Below are 21427 nucleotides of genomic sequence, written 5' to 3'. Positions count from 1 at the left end.
ACATTATTCATTCCTCTTAAATCATATGAAATACAATAATAGCTGTAATAACCACAAAATTAATATTGAACCAATGTAAACATGAAAATTAAACAAAAAACCAATAATTGATATATTTTTACTTGGATGCTGTTCCAGATTTTTATGTACTTTGCTTGCAAGGATACTCTTTATTCACCTCCCTTTAACCCATCCTCTCCCACTGGATAAACGAACTGGCCAATATGTGTTATGTTTATCAAGAGCTGGATCTTTAAATCGTTTAGTTGTGCACTGAATCGGGGCGCACCTAGATATTATTAGATTTCAATCTTTAAATCAAAATGGAATGGGCGAATCAGCGCGCCCAGTGGCGCGCTACTGGCGCGGCAATGGCACTCAATGAGTGACATTGCCGCGCCAAACCGGGTTGAACTGGATCGCCCCCGATTCAGTACACCACTAAATGATTTAAAGATTCAGCTCAGTGCAACTGCTGCTCCTTTTGCATATAGCAGCAACAAGGCATGAACAAATTATAAATGGCATATTAAGCTAATTAGAGGACAATATCCTCGTATATCCCATGTCCATTAATCCATTGCTCTATAGTACGTACATTATTCTTAAAGTTCAATGTGTTCTGTACCTTTTATAGTATTATAATATGTGTATTATGGAACCTTTTATTTGATAAATCTGTATGTTTTTCATGGATCTATGGACTAGAGATTTGCTACGCTTTCTACATCGTTGTTACATGAATCATATAAAGTTTTAAATTGATAGGACAAGTTTAACATGCATAACTTAACAAATAGAGTTATCCGTCACTGTTGGACAGACGTACAGACCTACCCTAATTATAGAAAAACTTCGCTAAAAAAAAAAAAAAATTCGAGACAGATAGAAATTTTATTTCATTCAGATTGTTTAAAATTTATTCATACGTCAGTTTTAAAATGTGCAAAGATTGCGAGTCTTGGAATTATCAGAATGATATTTAAAAATGAGAACATATTATATCAAACTTAGTAAATTAGATTAGATTTATTATTCTAAGGTGTACATACTCAGAAAAAAAACAATAATAAATGAATTAAATGAATATTATATACATTTATGTATATATACAGTCAAATTTTATTGATATGGTTAATTTATAAAAAAAAATTTCTTCCCAAATGGCAGTTTCCTAAAAGGTAGGAAGTATGCAGTAATGTGTATTCACACATTGTTTTCATACAGGCCATATAAGTAAGACAAAAAAATAGAATAGAAGAAAAAAAATAATAAGCAATAGATAAAATCATATTGGAGAGGAAAGAATGATAAAAGGAAGGATTAATTAATAATTAGGGCAATAATAGAAATTTAAAAAATTTCCACAAATAAATTTTGATTAATTTATCAGATTTCAAACAATATTGAAAAGAAATATAAATTTATCTACATTCTTGACATAATGGGTTGTTACACACTTAAGTTAAACTTGATAACAAAGATTCTTTTAGATTTTTAACAAATTTTTTTCTTGATTGATTGTTGGTTAATAAATCATTATTACAATGGTTATTCCATAATTCTTGAAAATGATACTTAGGAAATCTTTCAATGGATTTAAACTTTGTTTTTTTAACATCAAACATATTAGAGTTTCTAAGACTTGTATGTAATTGATTAATTGTCTAAAACTAAAAACCTCAATATCTACTGAACTGATTGCGTTATCTAATTTAGATAATCCTTATGTAGATGCGAGATCTAAGTTTCAAATAAATTCAACAAACTTATAGCTTATTAGTTAAATGCTGCCCTCTAAATATCTTGCTTAGCGCTAATACAAGGCACTTAATTACTGTATGACCTGTCAATCAAAATTGTGCATTAACGCCTCTTATACACACTTCTCCAGTTATGCATGAATTTAGGAATTGGCTTATAAATAAAGTTATATGATATTTACACATAAACACATATATACTGACCGTATAGGGATATCTCTTACCCATAAACATTGTTATATATAATATTTGTATTGTAAATCTATCTATAAACATATTGTAAATTAAACATTCTACAAAATTATATGAAAATCAGATTGTATTACCTTCTTTAAGCCTAAAGTACTTATCAGAATCCACCTATTTTTAGCTTGCTTCTTCTTTTAAAGCAATTATCTAAGTTTTCCTCAGAGGATGTAATGTTCAATTTAGCTCAGTTATTTATTAACTCTTAAAGTACAAACTTCTCTCCTCTTAACCAGTTAAAACGATAATATGATTTAGATTATTAGCAAGCAAGCTTTGTATAAATATTGTATATTTGGACTTGGAGTTTTTCATGCATATATTTCCTTTAACTTAGGCCTATTTATATATATGATAAATGCACTATCACCCCAAGTACTTATTCACTTGACTACCTATTCTGCTTAGTTCTTTCATTGTTCTATTTATGGTAACGTTCTGTTATATGTTTGATTTGCTACATTTTTTACAACTATATAAATCTATATGCCACACCTACTGTAAATACAGCACAATTTCATTATTAGCCTTCTTTTTTTATGTATTTTAACTTGTACCGAACGCATTTTATGAAAACAACATTTTATTCTTACATATAATGGTTTTATCGTTCGTGATTCTTTGATAGGTCATAAATTCATAAAGCATTTATAAGAGTAAAAGTTAACAAGCATTCTGCCCAGCAAATCCAGCGCTGAGATACACTTGAGTAACTACTTGAAATGATCCAAAGCTAGCAAAGCCTTATTTTTGAGATTTACTCTTGGGAGAACGTATCGCACTACCACTTACATAGGTCCCATAATGGTTTTAGACTTTTTCATTTTCAGATTTAAGTCTTGTGATGGTTTTGAGCTTTTAGGCCCCCTAAATGCTAAGGACGCAGCAGCTAGTAATATGTTAATGATATTTAAAATGATATAATAAAAAAAGAACAATAAAATGAAATAAAAATAAAAATGAATATATGGCTAATGATATGAAATATTTATATGTAGAAAAAGCTTTACACAGGTCCTTTGATGGTTTTAGGCTTTTTTATGTTTAGATTCATGTATTGGTAGGGTTTTGGCTATTTTCCAGTGATATCTTCCCCTTCAAATACAGAGCCCCCTAGATGCTAGGGGCGCATCCACTATCTCTTAAGCAGACACATTACACCGTTTGACCATTTTCCAAGCAAGACTAGACCCCCAGTCAAAGAAAAGATCGTACACTCCCACCGCACAAAGCCCAACCCATAGTCCCAAACTGCTGCCAGCCTCTACAAACAAGCTGAAGATGTCATAGTTGTTGGTGTCAGTGTTGATGAGCACTGTGTCGGAGAAGACGAAGCTGGCCCAGTTGACCCCGTAGTCCCCGGCGTTGTGCTTTAGCAGGATGGTCGTCATGCTCATCTGTGTGCAGGGCTCAGCACAAGAGGTCTTCTCAAGGTCTACCTGTTCAAAATAATTAAGAGTTAATGTGTAGCTAAGTACATTGCATCTTTGATAGGAATTCGAACCCGCGGTAGTTGACACAGACCTTATAAACCTTATATAATTCTAATTTCGTTCTAATCTGTATGGTTAATAAAATATGTGAGTTAATTCTAAGCTATGAATGATTGAAAATACAAATTTATTATTTTATTTTTTGAAGCTATTACCAGTTTTGTTAGATTCGAGCAGCCGGATTCTCAGGCTAACAAAACTGGTATTATTTTAAAATTTATATTTTAATATTCCCTGAAAAAGTTTTAGAAATACGATGTTATACCTTATTTTTTTAGTTTTTTTTTGTGAACCGGTTCTAATCTAGGGGATATTAATCGGTTTGAAATCGAAAACTTACCTCACTGACGAAGTAAATTTGTTGAGAAACATTTCCCAGGAAATTATTAACTTCATCTCTTTTCTCCTGGGTTAATGGATATATTATTACTAGGATGTTACACCAGATTTTTATGTTCTCTAGTAAAGAGAAACTGGCAGCGGGTTAAAATAATGATACCTTCAATCCACCTACTTTACCCAATCCCCTCCTCTACTACTCGATGAACAAACTGACCAATAAATGAGTTCAATTTTAGCAACCTAAATTGACGACAATTGTTCCCCTGTAATAATATCCACGTATATTCTATATCCATTCCTGGGTTTGAAAGTTGAGATCACTTGTACAGGTTTCATTGTTGGTATCAGGTCTGTTGACAAATACCCAGGGGGGAATACATTGCAGCTTCTCCCTCATTTTATTCTTTATGGGTGCAAAATTCCTTATTTCATAAATAATATATCCAGAACCCAATTGAGGGGGACTAGTTCCATTAAAATTGAAGGATTAGGTCCAGTAGAATTGAAGGACTTGGTCCATTAAAATAAAGTGTCTAGGTCCAATAAGATAGAGAGACTTGGTCTATTAGAATTGAGAAACTAGGTCATTAAAATTGAGTGACTAGGTCCATCAAAATTGAGGGTCTTGGTAAATAAAAATTAAGGAATATAGCATTAAGAGTCAAACAAGGACTTATTTAGACTGTCAAATGATAAAAGTAACATTTTCAAAGATAAAAGTTGGGAATACACAACATTTATTTGTTATTCCACTTTACTACCTGGTTGAACATTTACAGAACAAGTATCAATTAAGGGAAATCTTAAAGGGATCTTAAATGATAATAAGACAATGGAGTTTCTATTCATCCTCAATGATAATAAACAAGAAAACCATGTAGATCAAGATTAATGGTTAAAAACTTTCAATACTAACCAATCCAAATTCAGTAAAATTATCCAAAGTTCCTGAGCCAACTAATAAAATAAAGTGTTTATAAAACTTTATGTACCAGTGAATTTAACAGTTTATCGGAAAGGGAGCATTCCTTGAGTCATTTGTCATGCTCTTTGTGGAAATCCCCTATCAGGGATAAGGGATGGGAAACGTAGGAAAATATTATTTCAGGCCTATTTCAAGCCTAGGCCTATTTCTAGCCTAATAAACCAGTTTTGGGATGGCGCAGTGCTTCGTATAAAACGCTAATAAAAAAGCTGTGTGTGTGTGTGTAGATAAAGTATAGAATCAAATTCAGGTAGCTAGTTTAAAGTAAAAAACATAACTTTTTATAAACCTATATATTAATGGCTTTTGTTAAAATGAAGTTTTTTCTCTCCCAAAATTTTTTATCTTTTACTTTGGTAATTTGAACTGTCAGAAAGCTATCGTTGGGTTTCCCTCAGACAGATTTTAGTTTGTATTATTTGCATTTTTATTAATGAGTAAAAATTTTATTTGAAAATTTCATTGCTAATTAAAATTCAAAATAAATAAATTAATATGCACTTGGGTAACATTCTCTCAAGTATTCTTTGGATTCTATTATGTAGTGATATATTTGTACTGTGCTGTATTGTGTATTGTACATATATTAGGGTTAAAGTGTTGTATCAATTCCGTATTAGATTTTTAAAATTCAAAATACAACATCTAATTTATAAACTACCAAATGAAAATTCGTAGCTACCTCCTTTCCAAAAAATAATCCCGTTATTTTTGTTTTTTCTATATGGCCCTTTTTTAATGTTTAACTCTAAGCAGATTTAATAATTAAGCTAATGTGATCTAACACCATTTATATTTAGTTTTTAGTAGCAGACGAAATCATTATTTTTTCTATAATTGTCTGCTTCTAAAATTTTCGCCAATTGGTGATTGGTTGTTAAAAACAGGCCGATTCTTATTGGTTTAGAGCTATAGCTACTTGGGAGCGTCCGCCAGTTTGATAGTAATTTGTAATAGTTGCAATATCCCTTTAGAATCTAGGCCGGGACCTAATTAATGGCCAGGTTTCCTATCCCTTATCCCTGTCCCCTATGCCTTAAAAACCTTACTCCGTTGAATCAGAAAAGACGACTTTTTCTCTAATTTTACCTCTGATAGTGTGGCATTTGTGTGTGTGTGTGTTTGCTGTTGTCTCCGCGAGCGCGTTTTCCTTTGTTCATTGGAGAACGCAAGAAACGGATGTTTTGTGCCATGGAAAGTGTGTTTGATTTTTAGCACCCCACTTTAAGCCTGTCTGGCTTGTATGAGACATAACCCAGGTAATGATTATTACATGAGTGCTGAATATAAGGCCTAAATTGCATTTAAATTTGTTTATTGACTAAAAAGCAAATTGATTTCTTTGTCCAATTAATGAAAAGACCAAATGTGCCTACATAACCTGATAATTTCAATGTATTACGCTTATTAATGATGTTTCGTATTTGTTGCATTAAATTATGATCATTTTATTTGTCTGATCTGATTATCACATTTATATGTATTAATTGACTGATGTATTTAATATTTATATCTTTTTAGAGCTTAGGTTTTCAACTTGAAATAGAAAGATTTGTAAACCCTCTGGTTTTTCTTCCTCATCAGACAGCATGTACTGGGTCAATCGCCATCAAGCGATTTGGCTGAACATATAAGATCTCAAGTCAAATTGTGGTGATACAAACAGCATAATTTTCCCCCCTTCTCTTGGTAAATCAGAGAGAAATATTGAAAATAGAGGAAGTATTCCTTTAGATTAAAATTAATGGTTTAAAACTTTCAATACTAACCAATCCAAATTCAGTAAAATTATCCAAAGTTCCCGAGCCAACCAATAAAATAAAGTGTTTATAAAACTTAGGTACCAGTGAATTTAACAGCATAATGTTCCCCACTCTCTTGGTAAATCAGAAAGAAATATTAAAAAATATAGGAATTTTCCTTCAGGGCTTTGTCAACACATTCAGCAAAATCATTTGCATTCTCATAATCTTTACAATCTGACTTGGATTTTCTTTTCTTGTTCAGAACAATTTGAACTTCATAGTACAGAGATTCATATACACCCTCTTTCTTGTTAGATATCTTTATTGGATCACCTAAAAATATATTTAAAAGAAGTTACTTTGAATTTCCATTTAATGAGTTTAAATTAAGAGTCAATCAAATAATAATTTTCCTTTAAAAGAAATTAATGAATATTTTGCAGATTATTTGATTATTATCAAAATATCAATGAACTACCTTGTTAGGATAAAGGGTGTAGTTTATTTTATTACATTTCATATTGCAAATTCTTTCAGCCATGTTAGTTTTCTGTGAAATTTACTTACTATCCTTGAATACTAGTAACCCCCCCCCCCGTAGATATACCACACTTTTCTGGGATCTTGCTGAGTCAAGTATCAACTGTTGGGAATATCAAAGGATGACTCCATGCAAAATGTGAGTCGGATCCGGCCAAAACCGGCCGTGAATTTTATGAAAAACCGGTTTTTTCCGGTTTTTAGGGGGTATCTGTAAATCGATTCAGCTGGAGCAAAACCGGTTAGAGGTACAAAAAATTTTACTTCACATGAAATTTAGCCAATGCAATTGCCTACAAAAATGTACTTCATCATCAACTTGATTGGACAACTCTTTCCCCTCCTACATGTCCATTAAAACCTCGAAAACGGCAAAAATCGCCAAAAATCACGCCTTCGGCGGCAAATAACGGCTAAACGGTAAGCCAGAGGCGAATGAAACATAAATAAATAAATGTCTGCCTCAAAAAGTTGTTCAACATCAAAGAGATGCTTGAAGTCTCTAAAACGACTCCTTCTCCTCCTTTAAGGGGAAAAACTGAAAAAACGTGATTTTCAAAAGTATGCCCACTTCGTGGGTGTGGGGGGCACTGAACCCGTCACCCCAGGGTCACCAAATATAAAGTCTAGGCGGCCCACAATGCTGAATTTTCACCAAGTGAAAGTCTTGTGTCATTATCTCTTTTAAGAAAAAAGTTATTAATTAATTAAAATTTCAAATTGTGATGTTTTGATGGATTTCTTTGATGAAATGACAGGCCGGTCAATTTTTAGGCCATTTTTGCTGTTTTTGGCCCGCCACGCCCAAACGGTTTGAGATAATCTCACGGGACCTTTTGCCCAACCTAAGTCTGGTTATTTGTAAGGTCTAAGAAAAAAAATCCCGGATTGGATGAAGCACGACGTCGCTGCGTGCCGTCAAAAATCGCTGGTCGGCTCATTTTGCCCCCTCAAACCCTCACCTCGTGCCATTTTTCTGTGTAAAGATTATAATTATAATCTTTTGCGTAAGTCTGTTTTTTTCCCAGACCTCACAAATAACCAGACTAAGGTTGGGCAAAAGGTCCCGTGAGATTATCTCAAACCGTTTGGGCGTGACGGCCCTAAAACCACAAAAAATGGCCTAAAAATTGACCAGCCTGTCATTTCATCAAAGAAATCCATCAAAACATCACAATTTGAAATTTTAATTAATTAATAACTTTTTTCTTATAAGAGATAATGACACAAGACTTTCACTTGGTGAAAATTCAGCATTGTGGGCCGCCTAGACTTTATATTTGGTGACCCTGGGGTGACGGGTTCAGTGCCCCCCACACCCACGAAGTGGGCATACTTTTGAAAATCACGTTTTTTCAGTTTTTCCCCTTAAAGGAGTATATCTACGGGCCCCCCCCCCCCCCAATCCTAATAATTTTTATTTGAATTCAACCTCAAAATTCCGAATTGGACTGCCAAATAAACCAATTGCCCTTTTCTTCTTGGATAGTTTTGATATCCTAATTTTCTACCTGGCATTGCATTCTTCTCAAGTCTGTAATATGTTTGTCTATAGGGATCTGTAAAATAAACCTGCAATCAAAGTATATTTACTTAAAATAAAAATCATACTGATATTTATAATACAGGGCATTATTGAAAACACACAACGCTTATTCTATAAACCTTAGCTTCCATCACTTTGTCTGGCTCTGTGTAATTATATTACTGTAAAAGAGAATGACCTATTTTAGTGTATTAAGGTAGTAGACAGAATTTAAAATCTTTTTGTAGAGACAACCTTTTTTGTTCAAAAGTTTGGAAGAACAGTTTTTTTGTAATTTAGAAAGGACTTTAAAAACCCATTTATGCTCCTCCCCCCCCCCCCCGCTCCCCCCGAGAAGTGCTTGTCTATACATTTATTCAATTTTGCAACTAAGCTTTTCAACAAAAGTAAATATACACTGCCTTGAGGGATGTTGTAGAGCCCATATACAGGACAGGAGAATAATTCTTCACTTCCAGACAATTTCCTAACGGAAGAAAGAGAACCTTTTCTACAATTTCATCTCTTTTCTCATAGAATGTTAGATTATCATCAATGTCTGGGTAGAGTGAGTCCATGATATCAGCAACAGATTGGGAAGAATTTCCTGTCCAACTTAATGGTGTGTCTTCATAGTTTAGCTTTCCTGGAGACATATAAAATGGAAGTAAAATCTTTATGTGTAATGACAAGATAATTAGTAGTCTGATTTTGTACATTACTTGAAATTTTACATTTGGGCCAACCTCGAGTTTTACAAATATTATAAAAAAGGTTTATTGGCTAAAATGTACAAAGCAAAGAGTTTTTAAAAACAAAACAAAATTTTTCGTTTTCAAACATTATATTTGTACTTATTTGACAACATCCATGAAAGTGAAGCTCTGAAATCAGAAGGAGGGATAGACAAAACTTAATAAGCAGAACATTAATTTGAAAGTCTATACAAAATTGTCCAAAAATTGCTTAAATTTAGGATACTCTCCAAGGACATACTATAATTTTTAGCATTTTATTATAAAAATACTGCGCTTTTAATATTGTACCACGTTGTCCTTTGAATTAATATTCCAATAATCAAATGAAAGTCTAAATTAACGAGAGATCTATCCGTTACGGACGGTTGGACCTACCATAATTAAAGAAAAAAATTACTTTTAAAAAAGATAGACGTTTTTTTACATGAGATTTTCCATTCCTTTATGATACTCTATTTGCCATTCATATCCTATTTCTCTAGATCTAGTGAAATTAAATCCACTACCAGCTTGACATAAAAAGATCCTAGTTGATATTTTTCATTCTAAGTCTTTATAAATATTTATGCTATGTTTAGTTTTAAAAAAACATTATTTAGACAACCCTTGCTACTTTGTACTAGTGAAAAAAAGGTTTAAGCGACAGCCCATATGCAGGTAAACGTCCATAACTGGATCTTTTTTTTATGTTTTAGTTTACCTTGAATAGATAGGATCTCAAGAGAATGCTTTGGTCCTGAGACAGGCAAAAGACATTGATTTGATGGGTGTTAATGATTGTAATGTCTTGAGCTGCTATATAAGAAGCTCGTTTGTGCTTTTAAAAAATGACGTCATACAATACAAATGACCAATGACCAAATAAGAGACTAAATTAACAATGGCAGGCCAGTATACATTTTGATTGACCAATGATAGGACAGTGACATTTAGGCACTATAAAAAGCTTCGCTACATATATAAGCAAGAACGGGTAACAATTAAAGGACATTAACTTACTAAATTAAAATACCAGTAAATGAAATAAGTTATAGTCATTGTTACTGATTAATTATTTTTACAGAATGTTTATTTGACAGAATGAATAATTTCCTTGGTTTAACAATATCTTGCCAAGAGGTCTGAGTTTTGATGACAACAGTGGGGGACTCTATATACTTTAGAACAGCCAAAACTGTCTGGTACACAAACATCAACACAGCGGCAAACTAGTAGATAATAGCTATTTATCGTATCGTATCATAGACAGCTTTCCGTGTGAATTAAAAGAAAAAGTAAATGATCAAAACCAGATATGTTAGCCCCAAGGGGTCGTAGGCTCGGACTAAGAAAACTGGTATTTGATTTATGATTTTATCTTAATATTGGCGGAAAAAATGTTTGTAATTCGATGCTAAACATAATTTTTCAGTATGGCTGAGAACTGGTTTCAATCCAACGAATATGAATCGGCTTCGAAGCCATACTGTAAGATTTATTATTTGATAATTTCACCTGAAGAATATAACGAATAATTTTTTTACTCTCCATCTAAAAAAATGTATAATTGTATACAGGTTCGAGGTCGACAAAAGAATGGAAAATTTTGAAGAAATATTTTATTTTTAGACAATTATGTTTTTTTTTGATAATTGAATTAATATAATTGTGAAAATTAATTCCTTTCAAAACTATTAAACAATTTATTCATGTCTGATTGATTTATAATATGGCCGACAAGAATCATTTTATAGATTTATACAATTATAATTTATGTCCAATTATAAGCAAAATTAAAAAAGAAGTATATACTTAAGCTTTGGCCGTACACGGTAAGCCCCCAACTCTTAATTATGTTAATTAAAAAAATTGTAAATACCTTTTTTTGTGGAGGTGGAGGAATTTTTCTTGGGGATCTATAAGGAAAGTGTCTTTCAAATAAGGAAACGTTATTATAACATTTTGGAGACAAGTGTATTAAACAGCAATGACCCCTCCCTCATTGCTTAAAATGTATAACCCAATCGGTTCGGTAGGTTTCGAAATCCTAAGCTACAGACAAAATATCATTACTTTTTTATATAACTAGCGGCTTCGCCCCTAGCCTCTAGTAGGGGCTTTGCCCTAAGAGGTAATGTAAAAAAAATAAGGCAAAATTCGTAAAAGGACAGGAGAAATCTTCAGCAAAAAATAAGTGGTTTTTTTTTTGGGGGGGGGGAGGGGTTGGGGGTGTCCCACCCCCCAAGAAAATAGCTTAAAACCTCCACAGGACCATTAGGTATATACCCTAAAGAGTAGAATCTGATCGGTTCAGTGGTTACTAAGATCTTAAGCGACAGACGGACAGACAGACAGACGGACGGACAGACAGACAGACATCATTCTACTTTATATTATAGATAGGATAGCATTACTTTTATATAGGAAGCGGCTCTTTCAGAATTCATAATATATAATTATAATGAACATATTTGGAATAAAAATCAGCGACCATTTCTTGTGTAAGTGACAAAAGTGTACTTTAAAGCAATGATAATGACAATATATATTTGCTATAAGCCGCGACCACCTCCTCTGGCCTGCTCAATCACAAGAAGCCAGAGAATAATAATAGAATAATAAGAAGGATAATTTAACACCTAGCTATAAAATACAATTCTATTTATATATATACAATCACAAAAATAACAAATTTATTTTTGTTCAACAAAAAAAACTTAAAATCTAAAAATTGCTTATTTGACAAACTTTTAAGCATAAAAGATTTTGGTAATTAATTCTCTTAAGCTTGACTGTTAACCTGGTATGTTAAGATTCTAATGCATAAATGATCTATGGTTGCACTACTGGACTGATGGGCAATTACTGATACATTTTAAAAGCGAGGCTTTTCTATAATTATGACCTGTACGACCGTACGTGTTACGTAACGGTTTTTTTCCGTTGATTTGGGCATGTTAGAATTGTCTTATCGTTAATGTTAATATTTGACACACTACTAGTGTTAATGTTCGTTTGCTTTACCGTTTGATTTTAGAGCTTCTCTTTTATGGGTGTTGTCATTCTTGTTTTTTCTTGGTAGTTATAGAAATTAATTCATTGTATGTTTTCTATATTTACTTATACAATAGTACTACAAGGATTAAAACATTCATTCAGCACAACGTAACTCTACAATTTGACAATTTGAAAAAAAATAAGGAATAACACATAAAAATAAATTTTGAATACTTAGTACTATACAGGGAAACTTATTTTTTAGGAGTTTATTATGGAGATGCTTCACTATAATCTAATATTCTCAGAAATTAACATTTTGAAAATTATGAAAAAGGATAATTATGCAAAAAAGAACAAGTGTCAGAACAATTTAGAAGCAAGTTTTAGTTTGTACAGATTAGTATGCTTTTTACCTAACGAATAAGTATTACATTTTTACGTACTTAATTAACTAAGATATTTTATCAACAATGTATATTTCACTAATCTGACATTTCAAATAGAGTATATATATGGTTAAACTTTGAGTGTGTTAAAAAGACTGGCTTCTTCCACAGGTAGTTTGTGCTTCCTTCTTGTCTGGTTGTCCGCACGCGCAGTCATGCATGGTTGTGGTTTATATTTTTTCGGAGGTGTTACAAAAGTTGTAACATAAGCTCCCCCCTCTTTATGAGGCCAACGAGGCAGGAACTTACAATCATTCAGTAACCTGGATTATCTTTTTGTAGATTTAGAAGTTATTTTCAAAAGTCGTCTTCAACATAGTAAATGTTTTTGTTTTCAGGTTTCGATGACAATATGATGATTCAACCAAAATTGCAAGGTAGAAGCTCGCGGAAAATATGAATAATTTGAAGGAGAATTACAACGAACAAATCGTGAAGAAGTGGAGCTGCTTCGTATCATTAATTATGATTAGTTTATATTACATAGCAAGCAATATTATATATTACAAAATATTAAAAAATGTTAATCAATATCATATCTTAATCAAAGGGAAATATTTACTATTTGTATTTAATTTGTAATTGTCATTAAGCATAAAAAATATCAAAAGTAAATGATTTTGTAACTTTAATTTTATTGCAAAAAGTTGATTCAATTTTTCATTTTGAGTTTTCATTTATATTTAACATACTAAAATACATAGATCACATATTAATAAATGTTTTAAATTACATAAATTTTGTATTACAATTATCAGTGAATTATATTAATTTTGTATCATAATTACTGGCGAAAATGTTTGAACTGTTAAAGAAAATTTATTATTTTTGCAGTACTATGTAACACAATAAAAAATTAAAGAACAAAGATAAATAAATGTCGCCAAAATTATAGTATATACGAATTGTTGATTATAATTATAATAAGAATTGAATATCATAATTATTGTTTTTTTGTTTTATTGATTTTCTTTATATTATAACCAAATAAAGTATGACAACTTGGTTATTAGATTGATTCGTACAAGTATTTAATTATAAAGAATGGTTTATAATAATTTCTTCAATCGAATAAAGAAGGGATTATTGATTGATTTACTTTTCGATTCTATTAGCCAATTAAAGAATGAATTAACGGCTGACATGTTTTACAACAACTAGATAAAGTTTGAATTATCTTTTTATAATAATTATTCAATCGAATAAAGAAGGGATTATTGATTGATTTACATTTCGATTTTATTAGCCAATTAAAGACTGAATTAACGGCTGATATATTTTACGCGATTTTATAAAGAGTGAATTATAAAATGTTGACGCAATTTTATAAAGAGTGAATTATAAAATGCCTAATGTAGGGACAGGTAAATAATATACCAGCTTTAATCATTATTCTTGATTAGGATTGACTTGGGGAGATATAAACACAGGTTCTTGTGTATTAGCTGGCGTATACCTTGTACTTCTTCTAGTATTTTCAGTTTTATTTTTACAACAAGAACAAGTAGCCATAGAGCGAGCGTTGTTATAACAAAATATAACAAATTTTTTAGCGGCAGCGAATAAAACAAGAACCACGCCAGATATAGCTGAATATATTAAGCCTTTGAGTAAAATTTCATTTTCCTCTGGGAAAAAGGATATATTAGAATCGTTTTCTGTGTCAATAAAGTTTAGATTAAACTCGGATATAGTGATAAAACCTTTTGACACAATTATGCCTTCATTGAAATAATTACAACCTTCCGATTTTGTACAGTGGTATACAAATAGGTCGAGTATAGAGATTTGTTTGGCATAAGATATATCTTTAAAGATACATATATCACTAGGTTTTTTTATCATAGAACATGTAGGTTTGTTTTGAGTTATTTTACTTACATAACCATATTTAGAATCAGAAGAGGTGGATATAGTTCCAAATTTATTATCGTCTAATTCTACATAAGGATCAGCAACTAAAATTTTACAGGTTTCAGCACAAAAAGGCAGGGGGTAGAAAACATTTTTATTTTCGAATTTATTAAGGTAATAATAAAGCTTATTTCCATGACGAGAAAAATGTGTTTTATCTTGTAGGGCTGCACACTTGAAAAATTTTGCTGACAAAGGTTTATCTTGATATTTTAGCTCGGTAGCGTAAACAATATTTAGAAATTTTAATTCATTTAATATGGGTGATAATATATTGAACATAGCGTCTTCAGATTTATAGCCTTCCTTAAATTTATTACTTAATTTAGTGGTGTCAATGTTAACCATTTCTCCGTAATTTACGGTTCTAGTTAAGGTATATGTGTTTTGAGTGGCTTTAATGTCCATAGCTTTACTATATACGTCAGCCAAAGTTAGGGATTCCGAAATTAGCTTGGTAGCATCAGCCTCCCCCAAGCCAAAATCAAGGAGTTTTTTTCTAACATTCATTTTGGGTTCCTTTTCTATGCAAACTTGGGGTGTAGAAGTACAAAAAGAAGCTATGTCTTGTTCATCCTGTACTGATCTTAACTCCTCATAGGTAAGGTTTTCAAGATCAACGGTACACGCTTTTTCAGGTTCACTTAGGGGAATGTTTGTAAAGTCTAATCTGAGTGTACCTGATACAGACATAAGTATAAGTTCAAGGAGCTGTCTCCTTAATTCATTTAAGGGCATAAATTCTTGTTCTGATTTAGTTGTTTCTGAATAGGCTACTCCAGTGTGTTTTAATACCTGTTCATAAGTGTGCACAAGATATGTTCTATGCCTATTATTTACCCAACAAGCGAGTATAATCTTAATAGCGTGGTACGTTGAAGCTTTAATCTGCATTGAAGATTTTTTTGGCTTATTATAGTGTGTATCTAATTTTCTTACAAGATCAATTACACGCTTAACCTGTTCATTAATTTTAGCCTCTGTGTAAGGGTCTGGGACACTAGTTTCTGTTGTACTAGTAGTAGTAGTGGAACTATCTTGATTAGAACTATCTGAATCAGAATTACGTTTAACTCTGCCATCAGATATTTCATCTAGAGCGTGTTTAAGGGCTGATTGAATGTTAGTTATATAGCAAGTAGTTAGGCTGGAATCAAAAAAGGGGCTATAGGATTGTTTAATCCTTTTAGCCTCGGCAATAATCTCATTCCATAAATCAAGTGATTTTGGAGTAGAAGAGCTAGGTAATATTGAAGTAAAAAATGATTTACTAGGAGTTTTTACTTTAATCAAATCATTTATGGCGAGGACTTGTATTGAAAATCCTTTTCTCTCGGTGAATATTTCGTCTACTACTACCAAGGGTGAAAAGTGGGATTTTCCAAGTTTCAATTTTATGTCACCTTCTATATCTGCTTTATCTAGGTGTAGGAGAAGAAACAGCAAAAGGATATTCAGCCATTTTATTTTCATATTGTCTGAAAGAAATAAAAATATGATTTAAATAAAATTAAAATATTTGTTATTGTTTATATAATACGGCTTTGGTAAACAGTATCAAGGAGACCACAAAAATTTAATATAATTTTTGTAAAAAACATTATACATGTAATGTAAATATTATACGACTCAACAAAATTTACGATAATCGTAAGTAAAAGGAATAAATTTAAAATTAAAAATTATAATTAAATCAGTAATAGGTATAATACGGCGCTATTGGTATCATAACCATAATAACACCCCCCTTTTTACAAAACTGGTATTACTATTGGAAAAAGGCGGTAAAGTTGTAAGGTAACTTTGTTATATATACCAATTTATTTAATAGTTATTTCACAGATCTGGAACAATTAATATTTCTATAGAAAAATAATCAATAATTTATAATAGAGAATAAGTGATAAGAAATATTATTAATATGTTTATGTGATATTGAAAATAAGGGAAGGTGGTTAACCGATCATTAATTTTACTACTAAAGCGTTAATATTTATAGATAAAAATGGAAATAAATGCGTACCAATTGTTGCAAAATATGCAAAATTTGATAGTGTTAGGTCTAGACCCAGATAAGTGTCTAGATGGTAACCCTTTCCTATTTTTGCATTATGTTTTAAAACCAGAGGTATTATTTGTAATTTTTATTTATAGGCTATTATATGACGTAGTAAGTAACAATTAAAGTTGGTTAAATATTAAGGTAGTAAGAACAATATTAATTTAACAGTTTTTTTTCGATTTCTGATGTGAAATGATAAGCAAAAATTTTACTTTATTAATTATTAATACTAAATTAGGGAGTTTAAGGAACCATTAATTGTTGTGTGTTGAAAAACAAATATTTTAATATTAATAATTCGTAGGATTTCGAGCCGAAATTAAACGATGTATGTGGAGTGGGGTTTAGTAATGCCGTTGTGAAGCAGCTTGAGCTGGGAGATGAAAATAGTTCTTATCCTTTATTGATAGCCCTGACTTTCTTCGCTACATATTCCTGCATCATCACTTTTTATTTGTTATACAAAGGTATTTGTTTTTTTTAATATTACATATTGCAGAAATAAAACAACAAATTTTTATTTTATTTTTTTATTAGCATGTTTGGCTGCATTTTTTTGTTACATTTATACATTATAATTATGCGATAATAATTGTTACAATCGTGGATGCATAATACATAAGGTTTAGCAAGTATGATTGCATAATATATTATACGTTTACAATAACATTTTTGCAAGTATGGTTGCATAATACATTATAGGTTTATATTGTATCAAAATAAAATACGTAGATAAATACATGTTAACAGGGAAATAGATCCGTAAAAATCTTTTTGTGCATAAGTGTCATATTTTATTTATTTAATTAATAAGCGCAATTTGATTCTTGAAATAATAATAAAATAGGTTATATTCTAATGCAAGCAAAAAGTTTTATTTGATCTATAATTAGTGCTACAATTAGCAAAACTTATTATATCAATTGTTTAATGTTTACAACAAAAATATTCAATTTGACACAAATCGTGTTGTGTCAATAACGCTAAGGAATCTCATTTCTTAATTAAATATAACTTTATCAATTAAGGTAGGGAAAAGTGTCTGATAGGTGACATTTCATATTGGATAGTCAGTATTAGTCAGTATGACGACTAAAAGGTTTATAGCGTTTTTATATTTTTAGTCTGTATGACGACTAAAAGTTTATAGAGATTTTATATGTATAAGTGTAATTTCGCAATTTTAGTCAGTATGACAACTAAAAGTTTTATAGGGATTTTATATTTTTAGTCTGTATGACGACTAAAAGTTTATAGAGATTTTATATTTTTAGGCGACCAAAAGTTTTCATAATATCCATATTAATCCGTGGGCGTAATTAAAGTTATTTTATTATTAACTATTTAGAATGTTGATTGCAATAACAATCAGCTCATTTTACAAATACTTATCATAATCATTTATTGCAAATGATCCATCTTTTAAATAGATTTATTTTCATGTAATATGCATATAATATTTTACAAATTTTTTTTTAAGTACAGATAAGTAAATATAACATATATGAATATTTAATTATGGGCTTTTCTTTTTTTATTGGTCATGGCTGCTCCCGCTGGTGTAGGGCCGGCTGCAGTTATGGTTAGAAAATGTTGTATAGCTTGAAGAAACCCTTTTTCATCTGATATTTCTTTCGTTATGACTTGGTTGTTTAAAATATTTGTCATTAAATTAGCGAAATCTGCGGCTTGCTCAGAATCGGTTTTCTTTCCAAATTCTGGGTCATTGAAGGTATTATTCAAGGTTATCGTGATATCTTTAACCACAGAAAGTGCGGCATCAGCGTTTTCTTTGCATGATTGAAATCCAGTGTCTTCACATCCCCGAAAAATTTCGTTTTCAGGATTTTCAATGTCAAAGGCATGGGACATAATGTTGTAATTCGCTGGCATGTATTTCTGACATATATTTAGTAGCCTAGTTGTAGCATTTAGAGTTTGTTCTTTGTCATTAAGAGTATTTTGAATTGTTTCAACTTTGATTTCTAAGTTCTTATTTTCATCTGCAATGTTTTTTATTCTTTCTAGCGAATGAGTGTACTGATTGTCCTTCATTGTATAATTTGTTAATGATTCTTCATATTTCTCCTGTAAGGATGTAATTTCAGGTAAAATATCTGTTGAACTTTTAACATTGAGTTTTCTCATAATTCTGGTTTTTGGATCAACATTTCACCCTCTTAGTCATTTTACGACATACAGAAAATTGTAGAGTAGCCTTGCAAGGGAGAAAAGTAGATCCTAATTTAACTTCTATATTATTTTCCAAAGAAACATCAAATAAAAAGATAATCCAGATAAATCTAGTTATGTTTAAAATGATTAATAATTATGTGCCTATAACTTTTCCACCAATAGAATATGCTTATTATTTTGCCTTCTTATTTATGATGAAATTATATAATTCTTTTTAAAATAAAGATTTATAAAAACATCTGGTTAAGTTTGAATTCAATAAGCTGAAAGGCACCATAAAAGTTTTCCACGAGTTAACACATGAAAAAATAAGCCTTCCCCCATGTCATAATTTTACCCACATATGTGCAAATTAATACTTCCCTTTAAAGATCTCTCCTTTATGCATTTAGTCGTTGAATCAAAACTTAATCCTTTTTATGGTAATTCATACAAAACCACGAAAATAGTTAAATCAATAGTCAAATATTTTCTAGTATAACAATAACAATGGTGTGGATTTTCTGGTTTCAGAGAGTTTCTGCTTGTGATCTTATATAAGTTTAATAGTTCTTTAAGACCACGAGAACAGTTATTGGCTTAAATCTCTCAAGCATAGGACTCGTTGAAATCACTGATTCCATATCTTCATTTTTAACATGTGCAGAAATACAATGTGATCACTTTACAATTTTTAATTTGTTATCTTATCACTTTGTATAAACACTCAATGATTTTTCAAATGTCTCAAAGAGAAGTTAAAAGAGAAGCATTTGGTGATACTCTGCTTGGATAGTAGGCTCTGCCCGGTTAGCTGGGAAGTCAGGCCTATAAAATGCGGCCCATTCGGGCTATACAGTCAGTTGTGATATAGCACGCCAAATCACCAGTCGAATTTCTTAAGGGATAAGACGGGTTAAATCTTTGACTAGAACTTAACTTGAGTAAAACTTCTCTCTGAGATTTTTGGCCATAACATACCTAAAATAAAATAGATTTTGTTAAATAAAATTATTCGATTTCCTTAAAAATAAAGATCTGAGATATTAAAAAACTTTGTTTATATTTTAGGTATAGGGGGGAAATAATAGGGTTTAAGCCCCTATGGGCTAAAATTAATAGGTAGTTATTAAGTTTAAGTACAAAGAATAATATTTGTTCGGACCTTAAGATATCACAATAGATTCCATATTCCGGAATCGCCTGATGGATCTGAGGCTCTGACAGGTTTTATTTCTTTAGCAGTATAATTCCTATACCATAAGATAACACCAAAGACGACATAAAAGTTGTCTAAAGGCTGGTTAGTGAACCTACAAGGGGATCTTACTCTGAGGTTGGACGGAATTTTATTTCTCAATAATTTTGTACTAAGTTTCTGACATAACACCAGAGACGACCTAACGTTGTTTCACGGTTGGTTAGCCGGTCTGTTCGCTCAGATCTGGCTTATTCGACGAACCTTAGTATAAAATATTAGGGAATTTTGTATATTTGACGCCAAGACTTTAAGATAACACCTTAAGCCGGCTACCTAATCGTGGTCGCAGGTTGGTTAGTGAATCCGCTACAATATCGTGTAAGTCGGTGAGATCTTAATCTATAGATCTTGGCCTAAAATATTTAATTAAAATTTTATAGGGCATCAATAACTTAAAAGTTTGATTTCCAATAGACGTATGATCGTTGATATACATTCCTGAAACCGTTGATAACACGCTATTTTCGGAATAGGGTTTTTAGGCAAATTATATATCTACTGCTTAGTAATCTATTATCTAGTGATTTGGTTTTTGAGTATAAATAGTCATTTCATTGGATGGTATTTCTAATCAGACAGATATTAGTGTTTCACTGAATCGAGCTTGGACCGGGAGAGGAGGTGAGAGCGCTGCGCATTGGCCATAGTAGTGTGACTGAAGGACGCGACTGTTCCGGGAACCGGGTAGTGAAGCATTTTAAACTTTTCATCTTGATCTCTATCATATTTCAGTTGATTTAATTCTTTTTGGACAAGCTCTAAAGTAGAGTTTTGGTCATTTTGTTTGCTTATTTCTTGCCTAGCAACATGCAAATCATTTTCCAATTCCGATAAAGTTTGGTTTTGTATTCTTAGATTTTCTATTTCTTCTTTTAATGATTGTATGGTGTTTTCAAGAGTTTGTTTTTCACATTCAAGTTGCTGTTTTTCGTTGTCGGGTAGTGTACAGCTAAAACTAATATTTGATATCTTTGTCATTAATTTGTTAGACAGGTCATCAAATTTATTAGTAAGCAAATCTTGAATGGCTGGTTCTGTATTAACCGAGAGTACTTTGTTTTCAACCATTTCTGTGTCTTCTTCAAGGTTAACATAAGAATGTCCAGCTATTGTTTCAGAAGGGTTAACAAATGAAAGTCCTGCTACTTGTTCTAATGGCTGAATATAATGATATGGACTAGTCAATGTTTGGG

At 31.4% G+C, this 21427-nt stretch overlaps 1 protein-coding gene across 1 annotated transcript; it reads right to left on the bottom strand.

Annotated features, from left to right (window-relative positions):
- Positions 1–2928: 2928 nt before the first annotated feature.
- On the bottom strand, positions 2929–4241 carry LOC145323002 (uncharacterized). Its single transcript, XM_080165390.1, has 3 exons — positions 4166–4241; positions 3843–3931; positions 2929–3448 (listed from the first exon to the last, which is right to left on the bottom strand). The coding sequence occupies exons 1-3, from the start codon at positions 4239–4241 to the stop codon at positions 3152–3154; spliced, it is 462 nt and encodes a 153-aa protein (XP_080021516.1). The 3' UTR covers positions 2929–3151.
- Between the last annotated feature and the right edge of the window lie 17186 nt (positions 4242–21427).

This window comes from Acartia tonsa, chromosome 6, assembly GCF_053477335.1.
Source record: "Acartia tonsa isolate MP-2025a chromosome 6, ASM5347733v1, whole genome shotgun sequence".
In the NCBI taxonomy this organism is placed as follows: domain Eukaryota; kingdom Metazoa; phylum Arthropoda; class Copepoda; order Calanoida; family Acartiidae; genus Acartia; species Acartia tonsa.
Note: the sequence above shows the minus strand (reverse complement) of the source record. Positions and strands in the feature narration are given on the sequence as shown.